The sequence below is a fragment of the Clarias gariepinus genome, chromosome 20 (assembly GCF_024256425.1).
Source record: "Clarias gariepinus isolate MV-2021 ecotype Netherlands chromosome 20, CGAR_prim_01v2, whole genome shotgun sequence".
Lineage (NCBI taxonomy): Eukaryota > Metazoa > Chordata > Actinopteri > Siluriformes > Clariidae > Clarias > Clarias gariepinus.
Window position 1 is genome coordinate 12,598,356 of NC_071119.1, and position 23,147 is coordinate 12,621,502.

A 23,147-nucleotide genomic window follows, 5' to 3' on the forward strand; every position below is an offset into this window, starting at 1 on the left:
ATATATGTATATAGTGGATAGATATTCAGGTGTTCGGGTCAAACCAGGACTTTGTATGATTGTACAAAATAACAAAACTAAGTTATGAGTATAAAAACTTGCTTTATTTCTCTGTATAACCCCCTGCTATACTGATGCACTAATCACAGAGTTTCACTAGTGCTTGGATACCATTAAGGCAGAAAGTTTTCTCAGTACTGCCTTTTTTGCATCTAAAAACCTGGCCTTCCAGGAACTCCTATAGCAGCCCAAACTTGGGGCTTGGTCAGGATTGTACGGGCGATGTGGCAATAACATTTACATTTGGGCATTTGGCAGACGCTCTTATCCAGATCGACTTACATTTTTATCTCATTACACATCTGAGCAGTTGAGGGTTAAGGGCCATGCTCAAGGGCCCAACAGTGGCAACTTGGTGGTTGTGGGGTTTGAACCTGAGATCTTCCGAACCGTAGTCCAATGCCTTAACCACTGAGCTACCCCTGGCCCAATAACGCCCAGCCGAGTTCCTGTAAGTAATGTGCAAGTGGCGTTCGTAGATGATTCTATACTGTTCTCACTTTCCCACAAGTTGGTGATGAGTTATTGCTTGATTTTCAAGAATCTGGCGTTCCATTCACTGAATGCTCATGATTACGATTGGGCTCCGAGACACCTCGACACCGGGATCATTATTCAAGGACATTCTTTGTAACGCTTGCATCATTTAAATCTTTTACTGCGGTTAAGAGTCTCATCACCAGTACAGTTTTTTGCCCTCACTCACGTGAGTGTGAAATACCAGATACTGTGGCAAAACATTTTAAGCAGATGTTTATGAACAGCAGCCCCGTGTCTGTGCCGAATAATAAGTGCCTTCTCGGTGTCCAATAACCTTGACCAAAAATGATGCTGTTTATTGTGTTTATCAGACTTACTGAAAGAAAAAAAACGTTTTAATGGAGACGCCTCCGAATCAAAGAGCCGATGAATTTTTCAGATTTCTGCTGTTGTTGCAATCAGTGAATTTATTGTTGTGTCGAGGTCATAATCAGAAACTTTGCCGCTTGTCAAACACATGATTAAGAACATGAAAGAAAGCTCCAGAGAAATGAAACAGAAACGCACTCAAAGATTATGATTATGTTACAGAGCAATCATGCCTCAATCTTAGGCGGTATGCAACAAGAGACGTGTTTATCACGACCCAAAAATAAGTGCCATCCCTGTTCTAATTCTTCCACTTAGTAAAGTATTCCTGTTTATTTAGGTTCTCATAGCGCTAGCAAATTCAGCCTATAAAAGACTGACCCAGAGGTGGGGGTTCAAATGATGCCTTGTGTCTGAGTGTGGAGTGTGCATGTTCTTCATGGGTTTCCTTCAGGTACTCTGATTTCCTCCCACCGTCCAAAGCCATTCTGTGTAGGCATTTCAGAGTTATAGCCGAAGTGTATGATTTGTGTGTGAGTGTGCCCTGTAATGGGTTGGCACCAATCCATTATGTACTCTGCCTTGTGCTCTAAGTTTCCTGGGATGGACGCCAGGGCCCTGTGACCCCACACTGAATAAGAGATATAGGTAATGGATGGATGGATGGATGGATAGAAGTCTGCACCATTAAAGAAGCCTGCACAATGCAAATCTTCAATTGAATTAAATTTGATTTCTGTAGTAATTTTAAAACAGACAGTATCTCAAATCCAGCTTTACAGATATCAGTATTCACAAGGGATATTAGAAATGGAAATCACCAGTCAGCTACAGGTATTACAGTATATTGGTTCTATACATAGGTGCTGATTCTATAAAAGTTTTAATTCTATAATTATCATGATTTTATAAGTATCCTGATTTGATATTTCATCTTCCTCTAATCGTGTTGCAATTTTAACCCTTTAAAACTACACAAAACAGTGAAACCTTGGATTGCGAGTAACACAGATTTTTCATTAATTTTGACTTGAAAAATAAACAAGTCTTGGTTTACAAGTACAGAGTATCATGTATCACGCATGTGCTTCTTGTTTTGACGCCAAACGTCATGTGATCACAACTCAGCCAACGTTTTTTCTCCCTCTTGCGCTGCGGAATTGTGGGTAATCGTCTCCCCTGCTGGGTCTTAGTGCTCGTCTCTCACTGGTATAATCAACACCCATACACGAGTGTACTGTTTACTATAACACTAAAACATATTTTATTTTGTGTTCGTAAATGCGCACGTCTTTGGACACCGTGTCCCACACACACACACCCCTCCTACTTTCGCCTTCACGGACACACACAGACACACACAGACACTCTCTCTACACAAACACTGCTCTGTCGCAATTCTTTTCAAGTGTAAAGTGCGGGGTTAATTGTTTTATTTTTACTTTTTACAGCAGTGATTCCGTTAGTTTGTCACTCATTAGAGAGATTTCTTGTTTATTTTTCCGATAAAACAGTGTTTCCGTTGTGTTCTCCTATCTGTGTGAAAAGATTGGAGGAAGGGTAACTGTGTAAGACAAGAAGGGCTGGAGGGAAAGGGGCTCCTTACTTTAGTTTCACACACAAACACACACACAGCGCCTACACGCATAAAAGGAAACTCTTATCTGTCAAGATTAATTTTTACTTTTTTTAAAGGTAAAGTGCAAGCTAATTTGTTTTATTTTTACTTTATATTTTGTGTTAATTATTTTTATGTATTTATTTTTTTAGGCTGTGGAACAAATAATTAGATTTTTCCATTATTTCTTATGGGGAAATTCGATTTGGTTTACGAGTGTTTTGAAATACGAACCCGCTTTCAGAACGAATTATGCTTGTAACCCTGGTTCCACTGTAATGCACAAATAAATGCAGCCCATTTATTATAACAGTAGTTTTCTTTTTTAAAAAGCAAGCTCAGCATTTAAACAATACAAACTACTGTAACTTAAATACAAGAGTTTAACATTAAACCTAAAGTTCAATTAAGTAAAAAGCTAAAATCTCTGTCATACGCCGTAATTATTATTTCTAAACAAACTCAGCAAATAATTCACTCATGGGATAAAAATGTCTAAATAATTCAGAGTGCGCCACCTGTAGGATCATGAACAGATTTTCCCTCCTTATAATAAATGTCTCCAAAGTCTCAAAACTCAACATGACAGTGAGCATGTGGGTTGGGTGGCTGCAAGTGCGCGGCTTCTAATGCAGGCATGCAGGGTTTCTAATAAACGCACCCACTCATTCATCATCTACACCACTTTATCCTGTATTCAGGGTCGCGGGAGGCCTGGAGCCTATCCCAGGAGACTTAGGGCACAAGGCAGGGTATACCCTGGACAGGCTGCCAATACATCACAGCGCACACACAAACACTCACTCACTATGGGCAATTTGGAAACTGTGTACTTGGAAGAAACCCACCAAGCACAGGGAGAACATGCTAACTTAATGCACACAGAGACGGAAATAGAGCCTGGCTGGGAATCAAAACCCGGACCCTGGAGGTGCAAGGTGTCAGTGCTAACCACCGTGTTGCACACAATAATGCAGGCATTTTTAAAATAATTTTAAGACAGGTGTAAGTGTATGTAATGAGTGGGGTTGAGACTGATTTTGGAGTCAATTTGGCGATACGTGAATCACCACACAAAAGAATAGATTTTATCCCCCATATGGAGTTCAATTTGTTCCTAATGGGAAAGCCAGGGGTGACAGCGGCAAAGCAAAACTCAACAAAAATCCTCTTCCTAACATTTTCTTCTTGGATTTCAGGGTAAATTGGTGAGTTCTTTGCTCTGCTATGCCCTGATAATCAACAACAACAGCACAATGATCGATATCCAACCTGTCTGGGATGGAAGCATCTTGGACTGCAGACTTACAGAGTTTTCTTCTAACTCCAACTGCAATGTGTGAATCTATATAAATGACTATATAAACACTGCTTATTATTCATTTACCCTCTTTCCAGGGCTGTCTGATCGCAGCAGGGAGTAAAGCAAACTGCAGATACAGCTGCAGAGCCCTCTAGGAAAAAGACAGAGAAATGGTAAGCTCTCTTTTGTCAGGAACGGGCAAAAAGGCTCGGCTGCTCAGTCCCCTGGAACGGGGAAGAGTGAGCACTTTACAACACTGGAGCAGAGAGGAGTTGGCAGCATGGACGAGACAAATGCAAGAGCTGTTAATTGGAAAGCAACAGTGCAATGAAGAGAAGTTTAGTACAGCTGCCTCACATAAAGAAACCCACTCGGATGTTTTCGCCCTGGCTGCTTCTCATTCTCTAAACTCAGGTCTAGTATGCGGAAACTGAAATGCAGAAGTGCAGCTCGGGAGCAGCGCTGAACGTCCTGAAGACTGATTTCAGGTTGCCTCAACAGCCCTGGTGCTATGCATAAACAATTTCTTTTTATAGTCATGACTGGGTAATCCCACAATATATATACACACAGGGGACGCTCAAGTCAAACCAGGACTTTTGTCTGTGCGAAATAACAGAACACAATTAGGAGAGGAAAATAAATTGCTTGATTTCTCTATAATCCCCTGCTTTTCCTCAAGTTATCTGTCAATTTTCAAGGATTAGGCGTTCCATTCCCTGAATGTTTACAGGAATGGGCTCCGAGCCACCTCAGTGAAGGATGTACAGCCTTCTTTAAAACATTTGCACTATTCAACACATTCTCACCACTGTACTTGATGCCTTCATTCACGAAAAATAAGTCCCAGTTTATATAACTAAAGCCCCTATGCATGCTCAAACGTGCATTATACTGTAGCTGCTATATTACAAGGATTGCTCATCCAGATCAGAAGGTAGATTGGCTGGCTCAGGCACCATCGCTAAAGCTTAGTTAAAACACTTTGCACCACCTTGCATTAGTAACTGAAGAAGTACAGTATAAGAGGCACTAGATCATTTTGCTAGACACTTTGTGAGTAATTGGTGAAAGAAAGATATTTATCCGATGATCATGGCATCATGGAACTCGCCATCCACCTTTGCCAAGTTCTACATCGCATCGTTGCAGCCTATGTAGCGAGTTTACAGCACTTCTACTCTAAATAGAAAGCGCTATCAGAATATGGAGAGATTCTTGTCCTCTTATCCTGATTAAAGGCCGGTATCAGCAGCGAAAGTGATTCTTATCATCAATAAGAAGGAATGCTTTGATTCTCAATAGTGCTGGAAATTGCTCTAGTGGTCTGGAGGTGAGAGAAAGACAGAATGCAAGGTTATACGTGTAACTATCTATCTATCAATCTATCTATCTAGGATTGAGTGGTGGAATGCCAAGCGAGCTGAGGCACTTATATACAAGAATGGCCACAGGACAAGTATGATTCAGAGGATGCACATCTCGGGTCAAGGTCACAAGGTTACATCTTTACTATGTGTGGGTGCCAAGTAAATTGTACAATTGGAGCAAAAAGGAAAACCTGGCTAGGTGTGAGGGACGCCATCAGTCAGGTCTTCCACCTTTAGTTGTAAAAACTATACTGTATGGCCGAAAGCATCACGACAACATGCTGTATGCCATGTATTATAGTTTGATCTGGGTCATCTCCAGACCTAATCCCAATGGCAAACTGTTGGACGATGGTGAAGAAGAAAGCAGCAGTCAAGAATCTGTCTTCTGTACATTATCTTCAGGAAGCAATCAAGCAGGCATGGACTCAAGCAGGACTGCAGACGTCTTTTTGACTCTATGCTAAGCTGAAAAAGCAGTCTTTAACAAAATAAAGGACTCCATACTCTATACTGTAACCTTTCATTTTTCATCCTGCTCAGATGAAAGCTAAAGTAAGGTTTTATCCCTAGGATAAAACCACGCAGACCCACCTGGAAAGGACAGGAGACGCTTATGTAAAAATTAGAGTTGCCAAATTGGTAACTTTTACCTCCTGCCATGATTGGAAACCCGAGAAGAGCTCAAACTGTGAATGAATTGTATAACCTGGCTCTATCAGCAGGGGATTCCTTGTTTCTTAACAAATCGGATTATGAGTTGCAAAATCTGCAACCCTGATTTATAAACAAAAATAATAAAAAAAATACATAAATACATAAAGCATTATGGGATGCAGAGTCACCAACCATATGTGGACTTTCTATTAAAAGAAGAACGTCAGCAGCTATGATGACAAACACCATCAAGTGGACGATCTGTACAATCTAGATATTTTATCACTCAGTCATCGTCGTCTATAACGATTTATCTTATATACACGGCCGCGGGTGCCTGGAGCCTAGCCCAGGAGCCTTAAGACACGAGGCGGGGGACAGGGTGCCAATACATCACAGGACACACACAAAACAGGCAATCTGGAAACACCAATTAGCCTAATCTGCTTCTCTTTGGACTGTCGGAGGAAACCACGAAATCAGAAAACCCACCAAGAACGGGGGGAACATGCATACCTCATTCTGGAGGTGCAAAGAGACACTGCTAACCAATAAGCCACCGCGCCCGCCAGATATTTTATCTTGCTAAAATATTTTACATTTTAAAGCCGTTACCTTATTCGGCTAGATAACTCATCCGTATATATTGTTTCTTCTTGCACTGCTTTGTTGCAGAAGACTTTTTCGTGAAAAATTCCTCAACTATAATTAGATTTATGATTCATACATCGACTGCAGCTTAAACCGCTTAACATAAATCCTTCCTCCTTGTGCCTGATGGAGTTTTTGCACAAAAGACTGTGACAGCACGGACGTGCGGAATGGGAGGAGGAGTCGCGGCGAACGAGTGGGTAGGACACGAGTGCTTACACCTGTGTGGTAATTAACCATGACATATCTCTACAAAGTGTGTGTTGCAAGAAAGGGGCTGGTAAACAAGAAGCACAAGGAAGCACTGAGACGATGAGAGAGTGCTGACAATCAACATACACATGACAAAAGGAAGTTGTGCATATCTTTTGTGGTTTGTTTTTTTTTCCCCAACAGTGATGCTGTCGCACTGTAGCCCTGCACCTCCAGGGTCCGGGTTTGATTTCCGCCGTCTGTGTGCATGGAGTTTGCATGTTCTCCCCATGCTTGGTGGGTTTCATCCAGTTCCCTCCCACAGTCTTAAGATATGCAGACTAGACAAATTGGCGCTACCAAATAGTATAAGAATGAGTGAGTTAGTGTGTGTACCGTATGTGCGTGTCCTCCCTGATGGATTAGCACCCCGTCCAGGATGTACCCCATCTCGTGCCCTCAGTCTCCTGGAACAGGCTCCAGGCCCCCGAGGGTACCTCTGGCCACTAAATTCAGATAGCATATAGCTCTGTAACTGTCACACTCCAGCAGAAAACTGTTCGTGTGTCTGTTTGTGAGCTTGACAGAAAGAAAAAAAAAAAAAAAAAGAACAAAGCACACACAGGCATTGCTGATCTTCAAAGCGCTATTGTGTTTGTATTCATGAACTAGTACAGGTGAGCTACTGAGCTGGGTTTTTAATGTTAATGAAAGGCCGCTAATTAAAATCCAAGCCGCACAAAGCAGGTGTGATTATATCAGCATTCTCTTTGATATGACTATTAGATAATCTTCTGATCTTCATTAGCTTAGCGAGCTAACACTCCCACTCTAATCACACCCACACACACATAACACGTGCGTCGGAGCTTTGATATGCAGGACGCTAATAAGCAAGTATGGTCATTAAACACACACACACACACACACTGTGGACACACACACACAAGCCGAAACCCTTTGGAGCTTTGAACCAAGGTGAATTAAAAATTACACCTTTAAATTCTAAAAAGAAAAAAAGCGATCAGAACTAAAGACCTCTCTATTTCAGAGCAGTCACAAGTCATTTCCTTATTTATAAACCAGCAACCCTGACTATACCAAAACGTCCTACTGTTATTTCACGTTTATTCTTTAATTTAAATCTTATGAATATCCAGTTTACTGTGTAATACATTTGTTAAAGCTGTGCAATTGTATTGATTATGTAATGTAATCAATCTTGATCGTTTGTATTAATGGAATCTGGTCAGCTTTTGATTCAGAATTGAGTTACTCTTTTTGAATTATTGAGGTCCACTTTCAAATAGCAATTTTTTTTTTGTTAAAATTTCAAACTGCTCATATCCTCCACATTTTATGAGAGTATCACTTTTTCTTTTTCTTTTTCTTCTACTTTCTTTTTACATTTTATGGCCAGTTAGTGCATTACTGTACCCGGATTACGTGATGTACAGCAGCAGAAGAAATCGCTTTGTACGAGACATGACATTTATTCATTTATTCTTTCATTCATTCATTCATTCATTCATTCATCTTCAACACACCATACGTGCACACACCACACACTCATTCACACACTATGGGAAACTTTGGGATCACCAATTGATCTTTGGACTGTGGGAGGAAACAGGTGGAAACACACCATACGTGCCACCCGGTGGAAACACCTGACACCCGGTGGAAACTCACCAAGCACGGGGACAACATGCAAACTCCATGCACACAAACCCGAGGCGGGAATCAAACCACTACTGTACATCACCACGCTGCCTATCAATGTTTATTAGATACTTTTAATTGTTTTTAAAAACCTGTGAAAAATAAAGCTGAGACAAATCAGGTAATAAACTATACTGCTGTTGAATCAAATAAAATTCAAAGTTTAGCTCTGATTCAATGCCACAGAAATAAACAGGTGATTTATCTTCTTAAATAAACTGTTTCATTTAAAAAACTTTTCCCCCTCTCATTAGGAGAATGAAAGCTGGGGAAATAAGTTAAATTCATGATGTAGATTTATTAAATTTGATGCAATCGTACTAAAAATATTTTTTTAAATATAAAAGCGTAGTATATATAAGTAAATATATAAATAAATTATATATAAATTATACAGGATGATTTATTCAAAAGAGGCCCAGATTAATCTGTGATAGGATATTCCTTTATTCATCCCACAGCGGGGAAGTTTCTAATTTGCTTCATTATACTGAGAGTTATTAAAGAATATTTGGTGCCTCTTTCGAGTGAATAACCCTGTACTGTATATAGTATTTATCCTCCACATTATTTGTATTACATAATTATTAAAATATTTATTAAACATTAACATGCTATGTGACTTGTATTATAAATTGTTTAAATGTCATGTCTTATTCAAAATACTAATCATTTATTCCAGCCAATCTTCCGCATCACACTCCAGTCTAGCAGGTGGCGATAAATGTTTTAACAAACTATAAATTCTTGTATAATTGTATAAAAGTGTGAATCCGTTCCGAGTTTTAAAAAATGCGCGCAATAATTCATTTTATTGACTCAACCAACAAAAGACCGCTGTAAAGAAGATTGTTTTTTATAATTCGCCTAAATGAAATTACTTGCAACTCTTTATAAACCCTAGCACTTGCCATGTCTCATACCATATATGCTATATTTTATAAGACCTAGCAGTAATATTGTCCCTATAAAATACCGTAATATTATACTTATTTTAACAAATAGCCATTAAAAAAGTACATTTTACCGCAAGGTGAGACAATACTATTTGTCTAATGTGGAATCAGTACCTAAATATTACAGATTATCTTTGATGAAATGAAAACTACATTTTGACTACATTTAGCCCTTAACATAGTCTAAGGGCTATGCATATAAAGGTTTATTAGAATAAATCTTACACATATAATGCAGTGAAATCACATCACGTGGTCTGCATCTCATCATCATCACAGACCAGACGAGTTGAACAAAAAAAAAAGAGTCTAAAGCAGCACTTACCGAAATTAAGGCGGTTGTCACTGTTGCCAAAATCCAGGGAGTATCGAACGACATGGTAATTGTTCCACACGTAGAGTAGATTGTCTCTTGGGTTATAGTCCACTGCTGCGATGTATTGGTAGGAATTTGGAAACGGGATGTTGATGTTCGTTCCGCGACTTTTCTCCGTGCTATACATGTAGTCGATTTTATTTCCTGACGCTTCGTTGTCATCATCTTCATACACACTCTTCACGACATACAAGACTCCGCAGATCATGAAGGCGTTGGAGGCAGATCGTTTGTCGTACGTTGTATCCCATGACCCTTCGATTCGGAGCGTGTACGGGTTGAGCTGACTTACGACGATTTTCCCGTTGTTCTGTTCCGTGGCGTAGATCACCCACAGGCCATTTTCGTCAGCAGCCAGGTCGATGTCGGACTTCCCTCCCCAGCGATAAGGAGATGTATCGTGGTAATTGGCGTTGGCGATAATAGCCTCGCCGCTTTTGATGCGGGTGCGCAAATCGAACTTGACGATGTTGCGCGTGCGCTCCTTGTTGAAGAACAATGCGCCGTCGTACACGACAAAGCCGGTGCCGTCAACCCGATGCGGGAGTTTGTAAGTAGTGGTGGGACGTCCTGCGATAAAATCCTCTTTGGACGAATATTCGGTGAGGGTATCGGTGCGATACGGTGTCCACGGCATGTAGTATATCTTATTGGACGATTGCAGCGGGTCTTTGCACCACGAGCCAGATTGGTGGTCCGACTCAAAGAGATGTTCGCTCTGGTACACGCCCTTCAGAATGCCTGGACATAGGAAGACTGGGACAGATAGAGAATAATATCATCATGAGTAATGGATAATAAAAATGGTAGACACATCTTTCTAACCACTGTTTAGTTACCAGACTACTAAACCTCAATAAGGGAATGGATAACGTTTTCTGAACATCTGTTTGCCTTGAATAAATTGGATGAATATTAGTAACACTCTTACTAAGTCCAGGGGACTTTAGGTCATTGTGTATGGTCCAGATGCAGACCCAGTCAATTATTACCAGGAAAACAATCCAAAAAAGGAAAACCAGGCGAGTCAAAAGTGGAAACGTGAAGCCCCAGCACAAAAATCAAAGTGTTGTCACCATTCAGTCATGTTTCCTAAGTATAAGTGCTAATAGACTCATGAATTAATCATCACTCATCACCAGCCAAGATGGTGGATACGGTGTTGGTGGTTATGGAGGGGGGTCTAGTTGTGTGGGAGAACGTGTTAGACTTCACCCTGCCGTGCGATAGGTGACAACTTCCTAGAGGAATCGCCGCCGCCGATGACTAAATTGGAAGAAGATGGAGAATTACGAACGCTCGGAAAGTGACGGCTGAGTGACGTGATTAACCAGTGACATTAAATTATGAATTAAAATTATTGTATTCTGATAGAGATAGTTGTGTTTAAAAAAAAAATGAAAGAAAGAAAGGCATAATATGATTAAATGGCTTATTTGACATGAAGTCATTCGGCTAATTATGTGAGTATAAGTGAGGAAGGGAAAAAAGAAGTAGGGGCTAAGCGAGCGAGAGAGCGAGAGAGAGAGAGAGGGTTATAAACGAAACCTGATGACTAACAGCTCTATATATAGTTTGGGACTGTGCTCGTTTCCCCCAGGAGAATCTGCCACATTGACTTCTGTAACTTTCGGTAAAATTGCTACCTGTGCGCGAGTCTGTGTGCCAGGGGCGAACTGAAACACGACTACGCTTACCCTCATTATTCCCGGTACATGCGAGGTGAAGCCGTGGATCGTCATCGGCTGTTAAGTCTTATGCTAATCAGGCTTAAATGCTCCGCGAGACTGTTGGCTCGTAATGCTGCAATGCTAATAATCCTGACAAATCTGGAACACCTTACTTCTTATTAAAAACTGATACACGGAGCAGGGGGTAACGCCGATATCTCGAGGAGACGCGTTATCTTTTTTGGAGAATAAGAGTGCTCTGGAGAGTTCAAGTGTGTGTATGTGTGCTAATGTCCAACAGGTTCAGTTTAGCCAGTGCCAAGACTAGCGATTGATTTATGTCAACAAGCTGCATCTCGCAGCAATTCATTCCTAATAAATTTATAGCTGTGTGTGTGTGTGTGTGTGTGTGTCAGACATATTTCCCACACTCAGTTCTCACACACAGATTTATGATGGTATTCTGGGAAACCAGGCACACACACACACACATTCTTCAAGCAAAACTCAGGACGGAAAATACACACACAAACACATACACACACACACACAGACTGAAACAAATAAATGTTCACACAGTTGTATGCAAGGGAATGCATGGCAGCTTGTTCCCACAGTTCTCTTCCCATCGTTACAGGAAGTGAAGCTGGCACACACACTGCACTATTACCCCACGCTTCCTTTAATTGTATCTTTTCCCACTGATCTGTATGTCCTAATATAAAGTCCTTTATAAACTATCAGAGGAAGACATGCGTCTTATTTTATATCAGAGCATGAGGCTGAGTTGCGGTGTGTGTGTGTGACCCAGGTCAAGGTGAAGTGTGTGAACAGGAAGCATATTACATCATCTCGACATGCTTTATTCAGGAATATGGTGCCACAATGACAGCTCGTTCTCCACTATTGCTCCTTCCTTCCCGACATTTCATTCCAGTCCTCCTGCTTCCTGTTCGTCCCTGTTCCAAATGTCACCCAGGCTATTTTTGGAATTGGTATCACTAACGCAAACTACCTCTGGTTTAAACTTCACGCCAATACACGCAATTAGCGCTCACCTTTCCTTCTCCACGCGCTACTGATCATCTGATACATTGCCTCCTAATGAGGGAGCCGTCAATCAAAAAGCCCCGGCTGCTGATTGGCTGGCCTCCGTCCAGGTTCATTTGAGGGGAATTATAATGGAGAGCGACAATTTCACACCCCGATCTAAAAGCCTGCTTACGATGCGTGTTTATTCGAAATGAGGTTTACCGCGACATGCGAGAGCTCTGTTTATGGCTGGTGTTTCTGAGATACGAGCTCCTCTCTATAGTGACACGGCTGTCTGAAATGCTTCCCCTCGCAGCGGCGTCCTGTCCTGGTGTCCATGATTAACACGCAGGGGTGGAAAAATATTTACTTTGTTAAAGAACTCTTTTTCGGAGCTATTTTGTTGTTAATTAAGTTGTTCTTAAAGTTTAACTGACCTGAAAACAAGTATTTCGACTCTTCTTATCTACATTTATAAAATAACTTTTTTCTTAAAACTATGTTGTTTTTGTTTTTTTGATAAAGTCACCTATTCACAAAGTATGAACATAAATTTTTTTTAAAGCGTTTGGATATCTACAAACTAAATTTGGGCCAAAACTCTAAGGAAGTTGAAAGTTTCTTAAAGAGAATCAGTACTGGTGATGGGACATAAATCCAATGGTATAGTATATCATGGAAATATCCTCAGTCACCAACCAAGAAAAAGTTTCATTTTTAAAAAATTAAAAAATTCAACAAAGCTTACAGATTTCTGAGATCCTCTACGACCAGAAAAAAAGGTTGAACAATCAACAGTCCTCGTTACAGTGAGACACTTATCGAAGAACTGAAGCCTGAACCTCAGATTAAACGCAGATGACTAATAAGGATCTTGCATGACGATGCACGTCCGCATACTTCTGCCACACTGTCGAAACTTCGCTTTGTGGCCTGAAAGCGTCCTCCCTATAGTCCTGATCTCGCTCCTTGGACTCTTACCTGTTTGGTCCCCTGAAAGCATACATTCGTGTCTCGAAAACATTTTTTAATGAGAGAATGCGAAAGCTTATTGACAGATGGACAAAGTCTATTGAACTGCAGGAAGATTGTTTCGGAAAGAGATGTATTTATCTTTTCTAACAGTTAATTAAAATAAATTCTACAGCCAGAGTGCGTATACCTTTTGAACACCTACTGTAACGTTTGAAGAGAAGCATGTGTGTTAAACATAAGAAAAATCTAATCTTTAGCCAAATAACATTCTGAGTACAACATGCTCAGACTGCACTGATCATAACAAGTTGAATTTGACCTTGTAACTTTCTAATCCTAGCAGAACACCAACCAACAAGTGTTTTAATGCACATAAATTCTACAGCCAAAATGCGGGTCATTTTTTGTCTCAAGTTAAACCCCCCTATAATTTTAAAAACTCTGATGTCCCTTTTTATACAACCCTGATCGTCCTGAGCATGGGCTATCATCTATGCGTCCATGTGGTTTCCTTTGAGTTTCGCTGTTTCCCTTCTACCGTTCAAGCCAAAGCCAGTTGATGTATTGGATGTGCTAATTCGATTCATTCAATATATTTGAAGTGCACATACACTGGTATAAAAAAAAATTAAAATGAAAAAAATTGACACATTGATTTAACAAAATACTGACATTTACACTTATGAAATTTGACAGAGTCTTTTATAGAAGCATCTTGTCTATATGGAAAACAAATCCCTTTGGAATCCCTCTGCAAGTCAATGACGCTCTGAAAGCATTGCCATCAGGCGGTCCGTGCTTCGTACGAAAAAAAAAAAGACCTTTATCCACTAGCTGCGATGCTGTGATGATTACTACATCACATACTCTGCTATTATATTCCAGAATTGTCTTGCTGTGAAGAAATTTTTCTTTTTTTCCCTCTTTTTTTTTTTGTTTAACCCCCTACAGGGAATGAACAATGAAAAAACACAAGAAGCGGAACAAGAAACCCGGGAAGAGCTAGACAGAGAGCGATCGAGGAGTCGAGGGGTAATTCAGTAAGTACGGTGTGTTGATGCGAGATCTGGTTTCTCCTTCACATTTTCTAATATACATCATTACAGGCTACTGATCCCCAATCAGTCCTTAGTATTGAATAACACAGAAAACAGGCAGATGGTGAATTACACACTTAAACCACATTAAAGTAATGGACCTACCTCTCTGTTCCACTTCTGCATCCGCGTTTCCAACAGTGGGGGGGGCAGAAAGAGAAGGGGTGGGGGTGGGGGAGGGGGGGCACAGATTAATGATGGCATAGCAAATGAATTCCATATGTACATAGCATGCATCATGTCATGATCTCTACTCTGCTCCATTTACTTTCATGCATTCTATTAGGCTCAGAACGAGACCCCCTGGACACACACAAAAAAAACACACAAAAAAAAAAATGAAACCCAGTCGCAGAAGATTATAACACGAAAACTCGCTGCGTCGATGCATAAACGAGGAGTCTAATTAGACGATTATTTTATACAACTTGCTAAATTCTGTTCGGTCACAGTTTTACGGTTTTAACTCCACCATAAAGAAAGTCATATCAGTTTTATGTGCGAGCATCTGCAACCCGGAGGAGCACGTTTCACAACATGTGATGCATCCAGTCCTGAATAATGAATACAATTTTTAAAAATGAAATATATGAATATTTTGTAAATTACCAAAATTTCAGCAGTATTCCATAATCTTGCAATATCTTACTTGCTATAATTTTAATCGTGTTAGTGTAAAATCTAAAATGTTTTAGGTTACAAAAAGTGTGTGAGTACGGGCTGGGGGTAAGAGGGTAGACGGGGTCCTGATGGAGGTAGCTGTGGAGGATATCGGGTGTCTTTCCCGTCAGCCCCATCACACTTTTAATTTTGTAAGTCGTATGTTATTTGTTGGCAGTGAAATTGGAATCATATGAACAGCTAAAGTGTCACTGATAGGGAGAAATTCGTTCATATGACAAACTCTATTGATCATCACGATTCAGAAACCTCCATTTAAACAGTCCACAGCATGTTGCTGTGTGCATTACCTCGACTAAGCTTTCAAGCACTTTAGCCGGAGTGCCGGCGCTTTCCATGAACATATATTGAATTTAAAGCTTCAGAAATGTTAGCTATTAAGAGTAGCTGGGGGGCTTGGGGTAAACGTGACGCTCAACAAGCCAGTTGGGTTTTTTAATGCTGTTGTTTGTTTGTTTTTTATTTATTTCTATTTAATGGATTTCTCTTTGCTGAAAAACATTCATTTTTATTTACTTGGTTTGTGCCAGCATGCTGGCGTTGAGGGTTTATATATGTTCACCCCGTGCTTAGTGGGTTTCCTCCCACAGTCCAAAAGCATTATTAGGCTAATTGGCATTTCCAAGTTGCCTGCTGTGCCTGAGTATGTGTGTGTGTCTGTGTGTGTGTTTGTCCCTGCGATGAACTGGCACCCTGTCCAGGATGTACCCTGCCTCGGTCCCTGTACAGGGATAAGGGGTATAGAGAATGGTGTAGAGCGCTTGGTTTGGTTGTCGGTACGGTACAGTATGTGGTACAGTATTTGCCATATAAATTACGTTTTTTATATTATTATATTCATTTAACACTGAACAGCTGGAAATTCTGCTCCCTTTATTCGGATGCCTATTAGCTCCCACAAAGTGGCCATCAGTGTTCCTGGGGTCCACCAGAAAATACAAAACCAAACGAAAAAAATTAACGAACACAAAAAAAACTAAATTATACAAGCTTAAAAAACGAAAACAACCAGGATGTAAGCAAAAATTATAAATATTTGGGCACCCATATACTGTACACACACATGGTCATATATACTGTACATACACACAATACTGTATATATACCTATCCTGTATATGCACTACCGTTCAAAAATTTTAGAACACTTTCTAACTCCATGATGGTTCCTGATTTTTATTTCTTTCTACATTGTAAAGGAATACTGAAGGCATCCAAAAAATGCATTAATCTCCTTTGAACAGTTAATGGTGAGATGTGTCTGCTACTTCTGCTCTGTAAAGACTTCATAACGCCTCTAATCTGAGGTGCTGTTAATTGGTCATTTTTCAGGCTGATAATTCTAAATGAACTTCTCGTCTGTGGCAGAGGTAGGTTTTGGTCCCGCCCTCCTGGGACGGCCTTCATGAGAGACAGTTTCATTATGGTGCCTGATGGATTTTGCAAATGCACTTGACAATACTGTTCTTGCAAGAACTATTACTGACCTCTGTGTTTTAAAATAACAACTAACTGTTGTTTTTGTTGTTGTTATCTAATTACCTAATTACATATGTGTTATTTTATAGTTTTGAAATCCCCAGTATTGTTGTAGAATGTGGAAAATTAATCACTAAACAAAAACAAAGAAATTTGCAAGTGTTCCAAAACTTTTGACGGTAGTGTACAGTATGTACAGGAAATGGACAAAGTTAGACAAACTTTGTAAGAAAGTTGAATAAGGAGACAGATATGTTTGCGTGTTTCCTAAAAAAGAAAAAAAGTTGACTTATGGAGAACATTGACTTATGTTACAGTAGGCACTTGTGTAGTCCCTTTCTAGGACACTCAATGGGACGACACTGAAGAAGTACAAAAATACAAAGATATATGCATTTGATATTTGATTTTGTTCCTTATTTAATTGCCAATAATGAGTTATCTCTTCATTTTTTATTTTGATTTCTGCATTTTTGCACAACGCACAGAAATAGACACTTATGGACATTATTCACTCATCCACAGTTGCACACACCCTGGTACACTGTAGACCGGACACTCATGGACATTGCACATTTACACACTTCCTGGACATTTCCATTTATTTCGGTTTTTATTTCCATTTAAATTTTTTGCTATTATTTGTAAGGATAAGTTTTTTTATTAACTTATATATTTTTTAAAAAATTTTATATTTTGTTCTATTTTCTTATGTTTCTATAGCTAAACTTACTCTTATTTTTTTTCCCACTATTTATTTCTTGGTAATTGTTTTTACATTTTTAAGGTCACGGGCGGCCGTAAAAGCATTTCACTGCACATCGTACTGTGTATGACTGTATATATGACAAATAAAATTTTAATAAAATTTGAATTTGATTGTCCGCGTATGTCATTCACACACATCAACCAAAACATTTAAACCCTGTGCTGCCTGGGCAGGTCTGGTCCCTTGGGCTATGGTGTCTGATACCAGGACGTTAGCAGTGGATCTCTTGAGTGCTGTGGGTTGCATTGTGGGGCCTCCATATAGCTGACTTTTTTGTCTAGCACTTTTCATGGATGTTTGATCTGATTGAGATCTGGAGAATCAACAACAGTGAACTCTGTGCCTGATAAGCCCCATAAACACAAAGAATTGACTTTTTGCAGTAATTTATTTTGCATTGGCTTTTCTATGAGATCGGACCAGAGGGGCTGGCCTTTGACCCCCACAAGCATAGATGAGCCTTAGCTTCCCATGATCCTGTCACCAGTTTACTGGTATAATCAATGAAAGTCAATTTACTTTTGTGGAGATGCTAGTGTTATGGCTGATCAGTGTGCACATATAAAGTCCAAACAATACATTAACTCATGCTGGCTATTTTGCTAAGCTAAATGTTGGACCTGACCTGTACAGTGAACTTGGAAAAAATACATTTGAATTAAGCAGATGTCCTACATCAGGGCCAAAAAACAGGGAGGTGGATTGGAACACAGCCACCTGCTCCATCACAGGGGAGAAGACAAGAGCCAAAGATCCTCCAGAAAACATTTGGAACGTGCTCCCAAGGGTTTCTGGCACAGAGGTAATTAAATTACCTGTGTGCATGTGTGTGTGTCTGTGTGTGTGTATTTCTGTGTGTGTGTGTCAGGGCTTCACAATTCTTGATTAAATTGAAATCATAACCTTTTTGACTTGATTTTCACTCAGAGCAAATAGCATTTTGCAGAATATAACTTTCCTCAACTCCTGAACTTCTACACTTCCTCAACTGCCTTGCAGAAGTTTATAATTGGTCTTGAACTGCCCTGTCGAACTTCCTGGCACACTTTCTCTCACATTTTTCCGAGTGATCTCGGAAGCTACCTTCCAGCAGAGTGAACAGTCTTTCTCAAATCGAGGCAAATGATGCATTTGATTATAACAATGAAACGTGTGCTCAATAAATGGTAATGTAATTATTTTTATTTTGGGTGGGATCCAGGAGATATGCAGATATGCTACTCTTTGCACAGATGTGTTAGGGTGTTACTTGGTTTCGATTGCGGCTTCATTTTGGAATTAGATTTCTGTTTTTGCCTTACAGGACTGGAACCTGATGTGGTCCTTTGAGTCGATCTTTGTTAATTATTTATATTTTGTACACATTAAGATACTTTTCTGCTCAGCACGGATTAAACGACTGATTGTTTGACTCCTTCCTGGCAGCTTGAACCAATTTGGCTATCCTGACTAGAAACTGTTCTGTGTAGAGGTCCCAGGAATTTTTCGAACCAACATCCTCTCCACTGTTAAAGTCACAAAGATTCCTCATTCTGATGTAAAAAGAAATCACTGTCGCTTCGGACCTGTATGCACTGTGCTGTCACTGTAGGACTGATTAATTGCATAACCGCAAAAATGAGCAAGTGTACAGGTGTACCGTACACGCCTGAACAGCATGGGACACTACCTCTCCTCACCTGCAGAGGTCAGCAATCCATTTAACTGCTCATCCGTTATACTTTGCGAAGTCTTGCAGTTCATTCTAAGCTGTGATACTGGCTGCATTTCATCAACACTTTGTGAGTTCTATCTTGTGCTTTATCTGCTGTCCCAAATGAGTAATGATATAAACATACTGCATGGGCGGGTCCTACAGGCATGCTTTCTCATTGGCTAGTTGATTCTCTTGCTTGGTTAATACTTGTGGTGATTTACCTATATGATATCATATCATTTAACGTACATAAAATGTGAAGATATATGGACAGATATTTGTTAAAGATAATAAATTATAAATGCTATTATTGTTGTTGTTGTTGTTATGTTTGTGTACAGGTCATAACTAATTGTACTAGCTGATTTGTTTTCAATGAGAACATATTGCAGTAATACCCGCCCAACAGGTCCTGGCCAATGAGAACGCAGCACTGTAAGATCCACCCAGGTACAGCTGGCCAATGAAGATGCAGCACTGTAAAACTCACCCAATAGCAATTCCCCAATGAGAACATACCAGTGTTAGACATGTCCAATAGCAGCTATACAGTGAAGATATGGCACTGTAAGACCCACCCAATGGCTCCATGCCAATGAGGACAAATCACTGTAAGACTCACCCAACAGCGCCTAATCATTGATGGGAATGCACTATAAAATTCCGCAGCACTGTAAGATCAACCCAATTGCAGCTGGCCAATGAGGATGCAACACTGTAACGCCTACCCAATAGCAATTCCCCAATGGAGACAGAAGTGTTAGAACTGCCCAATAGGAGCTGGTCAATGAGGATGCAATGCTGTAAAAACCACCCAATAGAACCTCGCTAGTAAAGACACAGCACTGTAAGACACACCCAACGGTGCCTAGTCAATGATGAAAATGTAACACCCAATTACAGCTGGCCAATGAGGATGCAGCAGTAAAAGACCCTCCTAATATCAACTCCACAACCAGGATGTAGCAGTGCAGGACCTAACCGATAGCAGCTGGCCAATGAGGATGAAGAACTGTAAGATAAACCAAACAGCCCCTAGTCAATGATGAGACTATGAGGTCAATGATAACTGGTCAATGTGGATGCAGCACTGTAATGCCTTTCCAATAGCAACTCTTCGATGAAGACGTTAGAAGTTAGAATTGCCCAACAGCAGCTGGCCAATGAGGACGCAGCAGTGTAAGACACTCCTAATATCAACTCAAAGATTCAAAGAACTTTATTAATCCCAGAGGGAAATTGCTTAAACCAACTGGCCAACAGCAGCTGGCCAATGAAAAACCACCTCGCTAGTGAGGACACATCACTGTAAGGCACACCCAACAGTGCCTAGTCAATTATAAGAATGCCCAAATTACAGCTGGGGACGCAGCAGTGTAAAACCCTCCTTATATCAACTCCATAACAAGCAGTGCAGGACCTACCCGATAGCTGCTGGCCAATGAGGACACAGCACTGTAAAATCCACCCAATGGCATCTCGCCAATGAGGACACACCCAGCATAGTCAATAATGAAAATGCATTGTAATGCAATTACAGCTGATGAGGAATAAGGATGCAGCACTGTAACACCCACCTAATAGGACATAGCAATGTTAGACCTGCCCAGTAGCAGCTGGCCAATAAAGACGCAGCAGTGTAAGACCCTCCTCATATCAACTCCACAACCAGAAGCAGTGCACGATAGCAGTGCATGATAGCAGCTGGCCATTGAGGATGCAACACAGTAACGCCTACCCAATAGCACCTCCCCAATGGAAACAGAAGTGTTAGAACTGCCCAATTACAGCTGGCAAATGAGGCCGCAGCAGTGTAAGACCCTCCTAATATCAACTCCATAACGAGCAGTACAGGACCAACCCAATAGCAGCTGGCCAATGAGGATGCAGCAATCCCTAAGATCCACCCAATTACAGCTGGCCAATGAGGATGCAGCATTGTAACACCAACCTAATAGCAACTCCCCAATGAGTACATAGCAGTGTAAGATCAGCTGACCAATGAGGACGCAGCAGTGTAAGGCATTCCCAGTAGCAGCTGGCCAATAAAGACACAGCACTGTAAGACCCTCCTAATATCACCTTCACAACCAGGACGTAGCAGTGCAGGACCTGCCCAATAGTAGCTGGCTAGTGAGAATATGTGGTTTTTTTTTCCCCCGAAAAGTTTTTGCTAATTATTTTTATTTTCACTTTCAAGTTATTTGGTTTTGTCCAAAGTTACTTTGCAACAGCATGTTATTAAAACTGGAACATATTTAAGGATAATCATCGACTCAATAACACAAAGCTAGAGTAAACCTCATAATTCTATGGTCAGGATTTATGTGTAAATATCGGCGTTTAATAGCATTCTGTCGAAACTACCTTGAACCTGAGCTGCAAGAAAAACATCTTTCTGGCTCTCTACACATAAAGCTGCATGAGATTATGAGATGGTTAAATGACTGCATAGGTGTATAAAAAGAAAGAAAAAGCTAGTCTTTATGATTCTTTTATATGACTCGCTACCTTTTAATCGGGTCATAGTTTGATGACTTTAATCCCGAAAAGGAATTTATAAAACCTTTATGAGCTTCGTAAGAACGGCATAAGATTTGTGTGTGTGTGATCAAACTGTCTGATGTTAATATCCAGTGTGCGGACTTCATATTCCGTTACATATGTTCTCCATCTTGCAGATTTCCACATTTTAAAATGTCAGTACCACTGAATAAACAGAGAAAAATGAAGAACGCAATCACGCTAAGTAAGAAGTTGTTTGTCCTCGGCCGGTCTGCGCTTCTCACACGTACGTATGTCAGAAACATTTGTGTATCTGTGTTTTCAGGCTTTTCCTGCTGCCAGTCCACCAGTCACACAATACTGATTTATTCCGCCTGTTACCACGGCTACCCCAGTCTGGGATGCTGAAATCAGGAAAGCAGGGACACACATGTCTCCATATCGCTTCACACAGTCCCGGAATGATTGGCAGGTGGAGGGCGACGTGCCCAGACAGCAGCAGATGGACAGTTACACACGTTCGCTAACATAGCAGCCCCGGCAGTCATAAATACTTTTGTCCGTGCTGTAGTTTAGCAGTTTATGCTTGCTAATGCCCGATTCCAATCTGTCTCGATGTCAACATGGACTGTAATGCTTCCACAAAGTCAGCATCTACTCGAGGGTTTCTCGATGACACACAAATCCTATAAACCTAGAAGCCTACATACAGTATGTCCAAAACACTGGTCTATATAATAATAAAAAAAACACGAAAGAAATCGTCTGTCTAAACCTGGGTATCCCAAGTCCGGCCCCAGGGTTCACTGTCACATGACTTATCTCTTCAAGTATACAATCATTTCAAAGAAATTGATCGAATTTTTAAATATATTAAATATTCAAGATTCTGGACAGTCACGAATCAATATCACGCAAATACTGTATACATTATGATACTGATTGTGCTAAGAGCTTTGTACAAAAGATGAGCTTTTCCTCATGTCTAATCTCTTTTACTGAACCACGTGTTCAGATATGAATCACTGTCGAGTCCATGCCAGCTGAAGTGCACGCTGTCATTAAAGTATTAAATAACTCATAAACTCATGTAAATATTTCATTAACGTAACCATATCATTAGTGCTCTCGTGCTTCTGGACTCTATTGTTGCTCTGAACTCTACACCTTTTCCTGAACTGAAACTTTTTTCTTCGGTTGTGCATATGAACTTACAGCATTTTAAAATATGGATCCCCGAAAAAAAAAAAGGGAGAAGATTGCAGGTAAATATTCCACACTGGTTTCTAAATACAAACCAAATAAAGCGTAGGTTCATTTTGCTACAGCGGATAAATAAGCAAAATGTTCCCCTCAGGTCATTAACAAAACACTATTCTTTTCATTTACATACTTTTGCCAGAATAATATTATGACTTTTTTAAGCATTGTAAATAAGTACATTACATTTAATAAACGGAACGATTGGGGTGCAGTTTGTTCTTTACAAA

At 40.3% G+C, this 23,147-nt stretch overlaps 1 protein-coding gene across 3 annotated transcripts in view; it reads right to left on the reverse strand.

Moving 5' to 3' along the window:
• The window catches only part of adgrl3.1 (adhesion G protein-coupled receptor L3.1), a 192,976-nt gene that overhangs the window by 92,744 nt on the left and 77,085 nt on the right, over positions 1-23,147 (reverse strand). For all 3 annotated transcript variants that reach the window (XM_053479673.1, XM_053479672.1, XM_053479671.1), the window contains exons 5-6: positions 14,634-14,648; positions 9,704-10,510 (exon numbers count right to left, since the gene is read on the reverse strand). In XM_053479673.1, coding sequence (XP_053335648.1) covers positions 9,704-10,510; positions 14,634-14,648 — 822 coding nt within the window. The remainder of the gene's footprint in view (positions 1-9,703; positions 10,511-14,633; positions 14,649-23,147) is intronic.